Here is a 14092-nt window from a genome sequence, read left to right on the forward strand (position 1 = left end):
AACTAACCTATTAACAAGATGCCACAGAGTGCCGGTTCCTGTTTTCCGCTGTTTTTGGTTCCGTAAAGGCTGTTCGGGCAATATTCTCTGAATTGGACGAAATCAACGCCAAACCTCCTATTTTTCCCGGAAGCGTCCGAACACCGAAGAAGAGTCGGAGAGGGGCCAGGGGGCCACCACACCACATGGCGGCGCGGGCCAGGCCTAGGCCGCGCCGGCCTAGGGTGTGGCGCCCCGAGTGCCCCCTGCGCCGCCTCTTCGCCTATAAAAGCCCTTTCGACCTAAAAACGCAGTACCAATTGACGAAACTCCGGAAAGACTCCGGGGCGCCGCCACCGTCGCGAAACTCCAATTCGGGGGACGGAACTCGTTCCGGCACCCTGCCGGGACGGGGAAGTGCCCCGGAAGGCTTCTCCATCGACACCGCTGCCATCTCCACCGCCATCTTCATCACCGCTGCTACTCCCATGAGGAGGAGTAGTTCTCCATCGAGGCTCGGGGCTGTACCGGTAGCTATGTGGTTAATCTCTCTCCATGTACTTCAATACAATGATCTCATGAGCTGCTTTACATGATTGAGATTCATATGAGTTTTGTATCACAATTCATCTATGTGCTACTCTAGTGATGTTATTAAAGTAGTTCTATTCCTCCCGCACGTGTGTAAAGGTGACTAGTGTGTGCACCGTGTGGTTCTTGTCGTAGGCTATGATCATGATCTCTTGTAGATTGTGGAGTTAATTATTACTATGATGGTATTGATGTGATCTATTTGGTTATGTTGATCTATCTTACACTATAAGGTTACTTAAATATGAACAAATTGTGGAGCTTGTTAACTCCGGCATTGAGGGTTCGTGTAATCCTACGCAATGCGTTCATCATCCAACAAAAGTGTAGAGTATGCATTTATCTATTCTGTTATGTGATCAATGTTGAGAGTGTCCACTAGTGAAAGTCTAATCCCTAGGCCTTGTTCCTAAATACTCGCTGCGTTACTACTTGCTTGTTTACTTGTTTCTATCGTGTTACTACTGCTGCAATACTACCACCATCAACTACACGCCAGACAAGCTATTTTCTGGCACCGTTGCTATCTGCTCATATATATTCATACCACCCGTATTTCACTATCTCTTCGCCGAACTAGTGCACCTATTAGGTGTGTTGGGGACACAAGAGACTTCTTGCTTTGTGGTTGCGGGGTTGCATGAGAGGGATATCTTTGACCTCTTCCTCCCTGAGTTCGATAAACCTTGGGTGATCCACTTAAGGGAAAACTTGCTGCTGTTCTACAAACCTCTGCTCTTGGAGGCCCAACACTGTCTACAGGAAAGGAGGGGGAACGTAGACATCAATGACATCATTGCTGACGTCACTACGGTTTGTTTCACAAAAATATTAGTGTTTCAGTTATGTTTCAATTATGTTTCAAATTTGTTTCACAATTTTGTGACAAAATTGATCAGCACATGGCTGCCGTCATTGCTGACGTCACTGCTGTAGGTACCGTTGCCTGTAAAAAGAGGTTTTCGGTCAACAACAAGCTCGCCGATGGAGAAGTGCAGATCGGTGCCGCGCGAGCACTCGTCGGCGTACTACGGGTGCGGCGGCGGGTACGACTACGAGGGCGTGGGCCGCGGCGGGGCGGCCGTCAAGTCGTACAGCTTCAACGGGCCCAGCGCCGGCGAGGACCCGGAGGAGAAGCGGCGGCGCAGGGTGGCGTCGTACAACGTGTTCGCGTCCCAGGCCAGGCTCAAGTCCTCTGTCCGCGGCAGCTTCAAGTGGCTCAAGTCCAAGCTCTCCGACGTGCGCTACGGTGCCCTCTGAACTCTGCTGTCAACCTCTCCAATCCTCCATGAACCTCTGTATATGTACATATGGATGCATCAAGTGTGTGTTTGTGTACTACTACTGCTGTTATACGTGCAGGCATGGGCAGGTTGCATATATGTGTGCAGCATATATGACTAAGTTACATGGGAAAATTTGCTGTGGGTCATGGATAATTTCACTATTTATCTTTTTCGCGAGAAAACCATCACCGCCAGATTCCTAGACCGGATGGCTCACATCCCGTCGTGCCACTATCATATCGGTTTTGCTATGTCTCAATTAACTGAGATTTTCTTAAGTCTAAGTCACTTACAAAAAAGTTCTTGAGTTTCACTTTTCTGTTAATAAGTGCAATTGCACATTTCTGCCAGAAATGTGCAACTGAACCGAGTTGCACTTTTCTTTGAACTGCAGTTGCACTTTTCTGAAGTGACTGAAACTTAATAAAATCTCAGTCAACTTAAACATAGACACACCCCTATCATATACCGCACCACACATGCATCTCCCCTGACCGCCGCCGGTGGAATATTAGCCTCCACCGGGCTCAGGGCCAGCTGCTCCTTCGGCGCTCTTGGACGGAACCACGACTTCTGCTTTTGCCTCAACCTCTACCTCCCCGTCATCAATGGAGCCATCCCAAGATCATTCCTAGTTGGAGAGGCGACCACCTTGGCCTTGACGAGCAGCCGGCTGGAATTCTCCTTCATGCACATTAGGTGTTTGCGGAAAAGGCTCAAATGCATTTTTCCTTTCTCGATCTTGTTTTTGCGACGTAGGAGTATTTTGTAACGAAAATAATCGTTATGTTGTGGATGAGCTTGTTTGATGATTCTACGCCCGGAGATAAATAGGAGATGAACAAAGAGCAAGACATTTCTTTGATGTTTATTATGCACAAGAACAAGAGGCCGAAACATGGTAGTTCCGGTTTCTTGAGGTGTATCATGAAATTTCAGATAAGCACGTAGATCTTCCAAAAGATCTCATTGATGAGTATAGGATATGTAATGGTCAACAAAATATCTAGTTGCAATTCTATGCTTCATGTTGTATATGAGGAATTTTGGGGTATGTTTGATGAACTTGGTGTTGAGTTTTAAGCGAAGAATTGACGAACCATGTAATAATTAAGTACTATTTGTGTTTTGTTAATATTATTTGTTTCATTATCTATGTAATTGTGAGAATAATAACACATTTGGGTGCTCTATTTTTAATCATCACTTATGGAAGAATTTTTTTCGTTGCCTACTACGGCGGGCAAAATTTACGTGCCCTAATTCTTATTTTTGATTGTCATGAAAACGTTCGAAGGTGTCTTTAATGAGTATCTGTTAGAGATGCTATTATGACCCTTCCCCCAAATTTGGCGTGTGTTGCACATTAGGGAATCTCTAGCGGGTCAATCCAAACAGACCGAGGAAGATGTCCGTTTTGATCTGCTCGGACACACGGACACAGATACTCATCCAAGCGGCCCGACACGCGATTTCTGCACGTGCCTTCAATGTCGGTCGCTTCGCCTTCTGCACCGGCATTGATGAACATCATGTTCCTATGCTTTTTAAGCCAAGCGGCCATGCCTTGCCAAGGCCATTGCCACTTACCTCCAGGCTTGCCCCAAGGACCACCTGCAACCACAACAACCGTGCCACCATGGGCAAGTCATGGCCATGGAGGAAAATCAAGCATGCCCACAAGGTCGGGTCCTCACGAGGTGGCCATCATCCACCTCGCCCATCTCGCAGTCGGAGTACATCCCATTGAACATGGCGTGGGTTCTATGTGAGACCAGGTCGCCGGTAGGCTGGAACGACGTCCACCTTCCCTTGGGATGGATTCTCAACATGGGGAGGGTGCCGGTATCTTCGGTGCCGCCGGAGGGGGCAGGATTGGTGCGAGGAGATCCTAGAACATCGCTCTCTCATGCCGTCTGATCTATTGGGAGACATCACCTACGCCCTTAACTCGCTAGCATGGCACACCTACGAGCGGTGGGAATATGACCCTTGATGCCGCGCCGCCTACCTAGGCGACGACGAGTGGGACTACGACAAAGTGCCCTCATCCGTGAAGGAGCGGGAGGAAGAGCCGGTAGGTGGTGACGACATCCTATCCGAAGAGCAGCAAGATGACATAGTGGACTACCTCGGGCTCCTTGCGTGGCAGCGGGAGCAACTGGTGGCCATGAACAAGGAGGACGAGCTCCCTTACCAGCTAGACGAGATGGACAACGACGAAGCCCTCAAGCTGGGCATCGTCCCATCGAAGCTGCAGGCCAAGGCCTGTCCACCCAGTGGCGGTGGGAAGACTTGGCGCGTCGCCTCATACTTCACCCGCCAACCTGCGATGACGACTCTGGCGCCACAGACCCATTGCAGCCCACGTCTTCGACCTAGCCACAAACAACTCCGGTACCACTGATGGTCCCATGGCTGTATTCGTGGCCCGTCCCAGAGTACGTCGACCTAACTACCAACAACCACGAGGAGTAGGCGGTGCGACCGACACGAACCCTAGATATGGGTTCCTTCCTTGTTATTTTTTATGTCGTTTTTATTTTTATTTGTCTTATGTAAATTAAGGTTTCAATATATCACATTTTGTTGAAAAAACATGGGTATTGCCATTGGATGCGCCTCCCGGCCCAAATGAACAAGGTGGAGGACACATCCTGATTTTTGTCGGTAGACCAATCCAAACAAACTAAAACGGACAGCAAAAAATATCGGTGGGGTTCAGGGCAGGTGTATATCCCAACTCAGCTCTATCAGTTCTGCCAAAAAAAAAAAAAAAAAACTCAGCTCTATGAATGCTGATATTCTTCAACGGATTGGGTAGATACGAGATGATGACGACGGGACCGGTGAGGGCAAAAGAGTGTCTGCTGTGAGGAGCTCGATCAAGTGGAGAAGTCCGTGGTGATACCCAATCCAGTTGACACTGACGGCGACTCGGGTGGAGCACGCACTCGGCCGGCGAACTTCGTCGTTCCCCTTGACGACAAACCGAGTTGGGTATCCATCGCGAGGAAGGGGATCATGGACGAGGAAAAGCAGATCCATACCGTACATACGTACAGGCAGACAGGCCAAACCGATGCATGCATGTAGGCTGTAGCCCCTGCCGATCGACATGGGCGTGGTATTGGTTGGCCAGTGGTTCATGGATGCAATGCAGGCGTACCCGTGCTTTAATGGCAAGCGGGTGTGCATCGCATGATCGGCGAGGATGGTACTATATCCTGGCCCTGTCGACACAACCTGTTTTTTCGAGGATCGCTACCAAGTGCTGCGCAGTGCTGGTTCAGTGACAAAATATTCGGTAGATAGTTCACTGATCGCCTGATCAGCCCGTCGTCATCACACGACTCCTGTGTTCCTTCAGACGCTACGTAGATTTTACAAAATTGATCTACTACCATATTTTTATAAAAACGGTTTTGCTATGTCTCAGTCAACTGAGATTTTCTTAAGTCTAAGTCACTTATAAAAATATGCTTTGAGTTGCACTTTTCTGTTAGAAAGGTTCAATTGCACTTTTCTGATAGAAATGTGCAACTGAACTGAGTTGCACTTTTCTTAAAACTGTAGTTGCACTTTTCTGAATTGACCGAGACTTAAGAAAATCTCAGTCAACTGAGACATAGGGACACCCTTATAAAAATCCAAACTATTGAAAAAACTAGGCTAATATTACTCTCTCGGCTTTTGCTTTGATGTCCTCCTCTTCAAACTTTGGCTCCCCATGGATGGCTAAGATCTCCCGATACACCTCCTACTCCCTCTTTGCTAAAATATAGCGTGTACAATTTTTTTTTTGACCTGGACTACGGCGAGACGCATGTCGCTTTTGGTCATGATGGTGGCGAAGTCGCCGAAGCGCATTTTGTAGGGGGAGAGCGGGAGGCCAAGATAGGTTTGAGGGAAGGAGGAGACGCACCCGAAGGCGGCAGCCATGGAGGTGGCGACGGGAGTGTCAATTTTAATGGGAACAAAGGTGCTTTTGTGGAAGTTGATGGCTAGACCGGTAGCAGCGGAGAAGTCATCAAGCACCTTTTTAAGGGGAGTATATTTTAGGTTTATAGTAACAGACATAGGGACTGGAAGCTGGATGTGTTCAATGGACACTAATATTCCATCCACAAGATGCGGCGCATGAGACGCGTCCAAATCTCGCCGAGAAGCTCTGTCCGACTACCCGGCATGCCAACGACGTCGACGCCGGACGCCCATATCCATGGCGCGCGACGACGTGGAAATCTGAACGAGGACGTTGGGGACCGGAACACTGATCGAGAGGCCGACACCACAGGATCGATCCAAGCAGGAGCAACCGAACAGCCAACTGTTCCTCGGCCTCGATCGTCTCTGCACACTGTACATGTCAGGGGCGGACGGCCGCGCGCGCGCTCGCGGCGGCGAGCGTCGGATCGCTGGCAGGGAGGATGACGGCAGGCACGCGAGGACGAGTCACGCAGCAGCTAGCGAGAAGCTGTAGCGGCAGTGGCATAGTAACGGCGCTGGTGGGGCTGATTGATTGGGTAGGGGGCAGGGCAGGGCAGCGCAGTGCGAGGTGCGTAGAGCGCCATTGATGCGTTGTTGGACCCCGGCATGTCGGCGTCGCCATCAGGTCGTCCAGTTCGTTCCACCGGTGGTTTGTTTGTTGCCAAGCTGGGTCCTAGCTAGAACTCTCTTCTCTGCATACATACTCTGTGGCCTTGCTGTTCGGGCACTTTAACCCCCGTCGGAGAGTAACAACCTCCGCGATCTCGATCCATCTCTTGCTCTCCCAAGCTCAAATCCACTGGCAAAACGTAGTCAGCACTCTACGTTCGGAAAGGTGTTTGATCACGCAGTTCCAGCAAATAAAGCTTCGGTCTCGCAGAGGGACCACGAGATGATCCGAGCTCGGGAAGAGAGAAGCGAAACGAAGCCGGGAGAGGATGGATGGATCGGGCCGGTGTTCTGTCGACGTAAACAGTGATCCAACACCGCACGTGGGCCACGCGGACGAGTGAGTGCCGCCCCCACTCCCTGCATCCCGCCATCATTCCCGCCCCGCACTGCACTCGTCAAAAATTAGTGATAAACAACAAACTAAGAACCAGCCAAATCATGCCAGCACCCCCGGATTCCACGGGCATTGTTGCCAAACGCCTTTCGATTTCAGTTTTAGGGGATTGCCTTCAGATGAACGATGGGGCCCAACTCCATGTCATCACATTTGCTTTTTACCCTTGCAAATTACCCGTCGATGATTTGATTGGTCTGTATTACCCATCGATGATTTGATTGGTATAACTTTAATTGGCCTATGTTTTTTCTATTGTACTTACCAAGATAGGAATATCTTTTATTGCACCGTGCTTGCCGATGAAGAAATTTTGGAAGGAAAAAAAGCAAAGGATTAATATAAATCAAGAGAAAAGTAAAAAATCTTGTTACATTTTAATAGCATCTTTGTTGCAAGGGTTTCAACAACACGAGGATAGAAAAAAAAGCATAAACTACATAGGCTACCTTGACGTACATAATTGAAAACACAATAATGTATGATAGAAATTGTTTGATCGCATCACTTGCAAAGCACATTGATTAATTTTGCTCAGTATTAGGTGTGCACCATATTTATCACAAATTCATGAGGTTTTGAATCGATGTAAATTTCCTAATAAATTTCAACCTTTCAAAAAACTTCTCCAGGATACAAAATCAAGCAACCTTAATTCATAAGAATTTTGTTATGAGAATTCAGATACCATTTTTTTTGTACAGTCCTTTGAATCAAGGAGGCCATAAAACAGCACAAACATTGGTAAAGTAAGGTGTATGTGCTATTATCAAACAAATGATTGACTAGCCATGGTAAATTCTCGATTGATGTATAGGACAGACCGTTTCTGAATAGAAAACATCAGTCTATCCTTCCTGGTCAGAAAAATCAAAAGAGAGTAAAAAGGACCAGACACATCATTTGTGATTAGAAAGCATGAGCCTCTGGACCAGACACATCATTTCTGCTTTGTGGTCAGGAAAGATAACCAAGGGACCTCCTTTTGGATAACCACACAGCACAAGGTCCTTGATGCACAATCACTAGCTAATTAATAAAGCAAGCTTGAGCAGCCCCTCCTCTTCAGCTAGCTCAATTATAACACCACTAGCAGCTTCAACACCCAGCTTTCCTCACCATTCTTTCCTCTCACACTCTACACACGCGCAGACAACAAACACATCGTCGTCAACAACCTCGCCGATGGAGAAGTGCAGATCGGTGCCGCGCGAGCACTCGTCGGCGTACTACGGGTGCGGCGGCGGGTATGACTACGAGGACGTGGGCCGCGGCGGGGTGGCGGTCAAGTCGTACAGCTTCAACGGGCCCAGCGCCGGCGAGGACCCGGAGGAGAAGCGGCGCCGGCGGGTGGCGTCGTACAACGTGTTCGCGTCGCAGGCCAGGCTCAAGTCATCCGTCCGCGGCAGCTTCAAGTGGCTCAAGTCCAAGCTCTCCGACGTTCGCTACGGTGGCCTCTGAACTCAACTCCCAACCTCTCCAATCCTCCATGAGCTCTCTCTCTATATACTATGCATATGCATGAAGAAGTGTATGTGTGTGTGTACTACTGGTGCTGCCATACGTGCAGGCATGTCATAGTTGCTGCATATATGTGTGTGTACTGTTTACATGCCATATTTAGGCATGTATGGACTACTAGGTGTGTGATTGCTGCATGGTTAAGTCTTAGATCCATCGGTGTACTATGTGTTTTTGGTTGCCTTGTGAGAGAGTACGAACGGTGGTTGTACTGTACCCTGCTTAATTTGCATGCTTAAATTGCAGGTCAAGTTGTATCAAGCCATCTTCTCTGTTTTTCCTCTACAAAAGAATGTTCTCTGTTCCATTTCTCCTCCCAGTTTCTATTTACGCGTGTGGTTGCATGTATGAGCTACTTCTATTTGTGATCTTAAGCTGCTGCATGAATAACTGATAGATCGCTTTGTTCTAATATTTTCCTTGTGATGGGGGAAAAGAACAGCGTTTATTAATCAAAATTAAGGTTCTCAAAGAACTCGGGTTGCATCCTGCTTTTTTTTATGCAGATTTAAGTTGCATAAAGCCATGTTTCCTGTTCCATGTTTCTCCTTTTTCTCTTTATGAATAGTATTTTGATCTGGAGTGGAGAATTTTTGTGGTTGGAAACGCTGTCCTGGATTAGTTATGGATGGTTTCTGCAGATGCTTTCACGGCTTTCAGTTTGGCACCACAAATTGCAGATCACATCAACCGCTAGTAACAGTGTTGTTGCTAACGTGATGACAGTAATACTAGTTAAAAGCACTCATCACGCAATTTCATTCCTCAACACTGATCTTTCAAGTCGCGCAAGTCCAAGCTCTCTGACGTCCGCTACGGTGACCTCTGAACTCTGCTCTCAACCTCCAATCCTGCATGAACCCTACCCACATACATGACATATATTCATGTGCATGAAGAAGTGTGTGCGTGTATACTAGTACTGCTGCTGCTATACGTGCTTGGCCAAGTTGCTGCATATACGTGTGTACCTGTTTACATGCCATATTTATGCATGTATGAACTACTAGTATGTAACTATGTATGTGTGTGTGTGATCTTAAGCTGTTGCATGGTTAACTGTAGATTTGTGGGTTGATGTTTTCGTTGCCTCGTGAGAAATTGAGAAAATTGTGGGTTGTACTTTTTCCTGCTTAAATTGCAGATCAAGCTGTATCAAGCCATGTCCTCTGTTTTTTCTCTACTAATTTTTCTTCTACTTATTGCATTTTTTTTCTTTCTTGGAGTAGAGAATTTTACTATTTACATGCCATAGTTAAGCTTGTGGCTAGATGTATGAAGTACTATTTTGTGTTTTTAAGTACAGTGGTTACTGGTTAGTGATCAAAATCACTGTGAGTATATCCTGCTCCCTTTGCAAATACTACTATAAGTTAAATACAGTCATGTTTCCTGTTCTTCTGTTCTCCTTTTTTTTCCTGTGTACTTTGATTTGGAGTGGAGAATTTTTATGGTTGGAACGATGTCCTTGGTTAGTTATGGATGGTTTATGCAGATACTTTGTATCATTCGGTTTGGCACCACAAGTTGCAGGGTCAGCTCATCAATCGCCAGCAACAGTGTTGTTAACATGATAATAGTACTCCGTCTGTTCCATTAGCTGTCGCTGATTTGAATGTATCTAGGGTGTGCGGGTGTACTACTACTGATATGAAATACTGTTGTGTGTTTTTAAGCACAGTGGTTAGTAATAAATTAATGTTTTTGAAGAACTGTGAGTGTATCCTCCTGCTTACTTTGCAAATTTAAGTTGCATAAAGTCATGCTTCCTGTTCCCTATTTCTCATTTTTCTATTCCTGTATAGTAATTTGATTTGGAGTGGAGAATTTTTGTGGTTGGAAACGCTGTCCTGGATTAGTTATGGATGGTTTTTGCAGATATTTTCATGGCCTTCAGTTTGCACAAAAAACTGCAGGTCTGACCAATCGCCAGCAACAGTGTTGTCAACATGATAACAATAGTGGAGTACTAGTGAAAGAACACACATCATCACATAATTTCAGTCTTCCACACTAAATCCTACACCATTAGAACAGTTTTTTCTACACAGTTAGAACAGCTATGGTGGGACCAATCATGAACTGAACAAACCTCCCCATTTCCTTTCTGCAATGGTGATTTATTGGTATACATGAACTGCGTGGCAGTTCTACAAATCAAGGGTTTCTCAGCTGAAACAGCAGCGAGTTCAGTTACAGCAAATCAGCAGCAACAGTAGTATCATGAACAGTTCATGCTACATTTCATCTGCTAAAACCCACAACAATCAGTAACAACGAAATGCCTATTGGTGCTTGATCACGTCGCCGATCTGATCGCCATGCTGTGGTGCGCGAGGGCGACGCCGCCCTTGTGGTCGTCGCCGGTCGAGTGGTACGTGTTTGCCCTCCGCAGCTGCGGCTGGTCTGGTGAAGCACCAGGTAGCAACCCCTGAATTGGGCTACCTGAAAACCGTCTTGGGGTCGTGCTGGCGAAGGCGTTGACGATGGCGTTTTCGGCTGATTCTTGGACTCTGGAGGAGGCGATTGAGGCGACGATGCCGTCTAGTTCTTGGCCTGATTTTGCTGTGCCCTCCATGGCTATCTCGTTCTACACTCACAAAAGAGGAAATGAGAATCTGTGCTTGCTGAATTGCTGAAGAAATTGTACAAGGATGGACAAGGATAACTGAACATTCGTGCTGTGAACTTGCGAATTATGAGTTACCTCCTTGTTGGGATATTTGGCATTGGAGATCTTGAGTTCGTCCCCACGCTGCTCCTGGTCAGCTCTCTGCTTGCTTTCCCTTCGCTTGCTAGAACGCTGTCTCAGCTTGGGCCTGTATGTTCCAGAGCAGAAAACCATGAAGCCAAACCATTCAGAGAAGAAAACTGCAATACAGCATTGCAAGATCATAGGTTTTCCAATGTGGATCGGGAGAGTATGTTCAATCGATCCTTACTTCCTTCCGTCGTGAGAAGTCGTCGGATCAGGAGTCTCCTCCTTGTACACCACAGGGAGCTCAGAGACGTCGCACGGCAATGGCGCCGTAGTGAAGAACTGCAATGCAAATTCGTGGGGATTTGTTGCGTCAGACAATGGTGGTTCAAGCTTAGCATAAGATTCAGACGCTCTGTTTATCACTCTGCAAATTTGATATGTGAGTACGTACATCGCTCTGGAGCGCCTGTGCTGCGGTGCCGCGGGCGGCGGGGTCGAGCGCGAGGAGCGTGTGCAGGAGGGGCAGCGCCGACGGCGGGAAGCCGGCGAACCTCTCCATCATGCTCGACTTGTACGGCTTTGGCGGGCGGAAGCTGGCCGGGAGCTTCGTCTTCCGCCAGTAGTCGTCGGACGGGGAGCCGCAGAGGCTGAAGATCTTGAAGAGCTGCTCCACCTCGGTCCTGCCGGGCATCAGCGGCTTGCCGGAGAACATCTCGGCCAGGAGGCAGCCGGCGCTCCAGAGGTCGATGCCGACACCGTAGTCCGTGGCGCCGAGAAGCAGCTCGGGCGCGCGGTACCACAGCGTCACCACGCGGCTGGTCAGCGGGCGGCGCCGCCCCGGCCCGTAGTAGTTTGCCAGGCCCAGATCGCCAATCTTGAGCACGCCGCGCCGGTCGATCAGAAGGTTGGATCCCTTGATGTCCCTGTGCAGGATCCCGCGCTCGTGGCAGTGCTGCAGCCCCGCTAGTAGCTGCTGCATGTAGCACTTTACCTGCACGCCGAAAACCAAGACGCTGTCACGCTCACGCCATCGTTATCGTCTCCGTGGCCGGCGCCCGGCGGTAGTTATATGTGTACCTGGGGGAGTGTGAGGGGGACGTCGGAGCGGGAGATGAGGCGGGAGAGGTCGGAGTACATGAACTCGAAGACGAGGTAGATGCTGCGGTGCATGCGGGAGGTGGCGATGCCGTCGAGGCGGATGATGTTGGGGTGGTCGAGCCGGCGGAGGATGCGCATCTCGCGGGCCATGAACCGGACGCTCTCCGGCTCCGCCGTGTCGAACCGGACCTTCTTCAGCGCCACCACGCGCCCGCCGCCGCGCTCGCGGGCCTTGTAAACGTTGCTGTACGTGCCCTGGCCGACCTTCTCGATCTTGTCGAACGCGTCGGCGCTGCGCGGCACGATCCCCTGCAGCGCCTCGCGCGGCACGTTGTCAAGCAGCCACGTCGGCCACCCGTCCACCAGCTGCTCGCAGTCGTCGGGCTCCCGCCGCGCCGACGGAGGCGGCGACGGCGAGAGCGTCGCGGCCGTTGTCAGAGTCGACGTCTCCGAGGCGGCTTCGGTCTCCGCCGGACGGGGGTCGGCGTTTGCTTCGGTGGTCTGCTGCTCCTTCACGGCGATGGTGGTGGGGAGTGGGTCGGTGAGGCGGCGGGCGGCGGAGGGGACGTACCCGTTGTTGCGCTTGAGGTGGTCGATGCCCCGGCCGCCGCTGCGGGCGGGGGAGCCCTGGGAAGGCTTGGCGTGCGCGCAGCCCATGGCGGCGGCTGCTCGGCGGCGACGGCGGCGTGTGCAGCTGCTGCTGCTGCCGAAGAGATGGAGGTGAAGGAAGGAGTGGGACGAGGACGGAGACATCAACGTTGAGGGGAAAGAGGCGGCCGCCCGATGTGGCGCCAAAACATATAAACCGTTAATTTTTGTATCTGCGGCAGCTGTCCGTGGTGCGGCCGCCTGGCCGGTGACAAGAATAATGTTATCGACGGGCCGGCCGGCGGCGGCCGGCCGCGCGCGCGAGCGGCCGATTCGGACTCTTCTGCTAGGCTACGTCTTGGCTTATGTGGATGCGTGGAATAGTGCCGATTCGGCATAGTGTTCACTGGAAATGCACAAATACGGCGCAGTGCGGGCGTGTGTTTGCCTCTTTGGTTCAATCTTTTTGTATGGAACTGGAAGATCCTTTTCTTCGAAGCTAGAATTGCAGGATTCCGTTCCATCGGATTTTTTCTTCATATGGTCTATTTTGCATGGAATTCCAATAAGAAAGTCTACTAATTAAAATAACTTTGGTGGATACTTTTTGTCCATTTCTATGGCAAACTATGCAATGAACGTCAATGCATAGGGAATTTTCGCGTTTTCCCTCTAGATCACAATCAGACAGTTCCTATTTAGATGTAGATGTTTCTAGAACCAAACTATAGTTGGATGGTTAGGAGGCTTAACAAGGATCAAACTTAGGTTTAACACTTCACTGTCTCATAAGAGACGAAATATTTTTTCAGTGGAAGACGGTGTTTCCTTCTTTTGGAGGTGCTCATAACGGTCGGATGTGCTTGCGATCATAGGGGTGAGTATATGTTTGTATTTGTGAGCGTCAGCATATGTGTGTTGTCTTTCGCAAAAAAATACATGTGTTTCGGTTCACATGACAATCAATCCTACCTTTCTATTCTTTTTAGAATCCTGCGATCAAAATATGTCCTTACTGATTTTTTTTGTTCCTACTCATATAGTTTTATGTAGGTTGGGATTATGATCATGATCCGATGGGCTAACAACTTAAGGCCCACATGATGTATATATGACTTTGGGATGATCCCGGTAGAGGCCTTACGTCCTGGTGCGATTGTATAATCGAGCGTGTGAAGTGCTCAAAGTGTTATAGTGGTGGGGCGGACGGCTATCCCGTGATGCCAATTGGATCTTCTCCCTTTCCAAAGAGAGAAGAGTTGGCGGAATTGG

At 49.0% G+C, this 14092-nt stretch overlaps 3 protein-coding genes across 3 annotated transcripts; 2 read left to right on the forward strand and 1 right to left on the reverse strand.

The window, feature by feature from the left end:
* The first annotated feature begins 1541 nt into the window (after positions 1-1541).
* Positions 1542-2041, forward strand: LOC124684229. Its single transcript, XM_047218590.1, has one exon. The coding sequence runs from the start codon at positions 1555-1557 to the stop codon at positions 1828-1830; it is 276 nt and encodes a 91-aa protein (XP_047074546.1). The 5' UTR covers positions 1542-1554; the 3' UTR covers positions 1831-2041.
* A 5959-nt stretch (positions 2042-8000) lies between these two features.
* On the forward strand, positions 8001-8740 carry LOC124684230. Its single transcript, XM_047218591.1, has one exon. The coding sequence runs from the start codon at positions 8098-8100 to the stop codon at positions 8371-8373; it is 276 nt and encodes a 91-aa protein (XP_047074547.1). The 5' UTR covers positions 8001-8097; the 3' UTR covers positions 8374-8740.
* Positions 8741-10732: 1992 nt separating this feature from the next.
* LOC124661844 (probable serine/threonine-protein kinase At1g54610) lies at positions 10733-12889 on the reverse strand. Its single transcript, XM_047199730.1, has 5 exons — positions 12212-12889; positions 11586-12125; positions 11376-11473; positions 11141-11252; positions 10733-11023 (listed from the first exon to the last, which is right to left on the reverse strand). Exons 1-5 carry the CDS (start codon positions 12887-12889, stop codon positions 10733-10735), a joined length of 1719 nt encoding a protein of 572 aa, XP_047055686.1.
* Positions 12890-14092: the final 1203 nt, after the last annotated feature.

Source organism: Lolium rigidum, chromosome 1 (assembly GCF_022539505.1).
Source record: "Lolium rigidum isolate FL_2022 chromosome 1, APGP_CSIRO_Lrig_0.1, whole genome shotgun sequence".
In the NCBI taxonomy this organism is placed as follows: Eukaryota; Viridiplantae; Streptophyta; class Magnoliopsida; order Poales; family Poaceae; genus Lolium; species Lolium rigidum.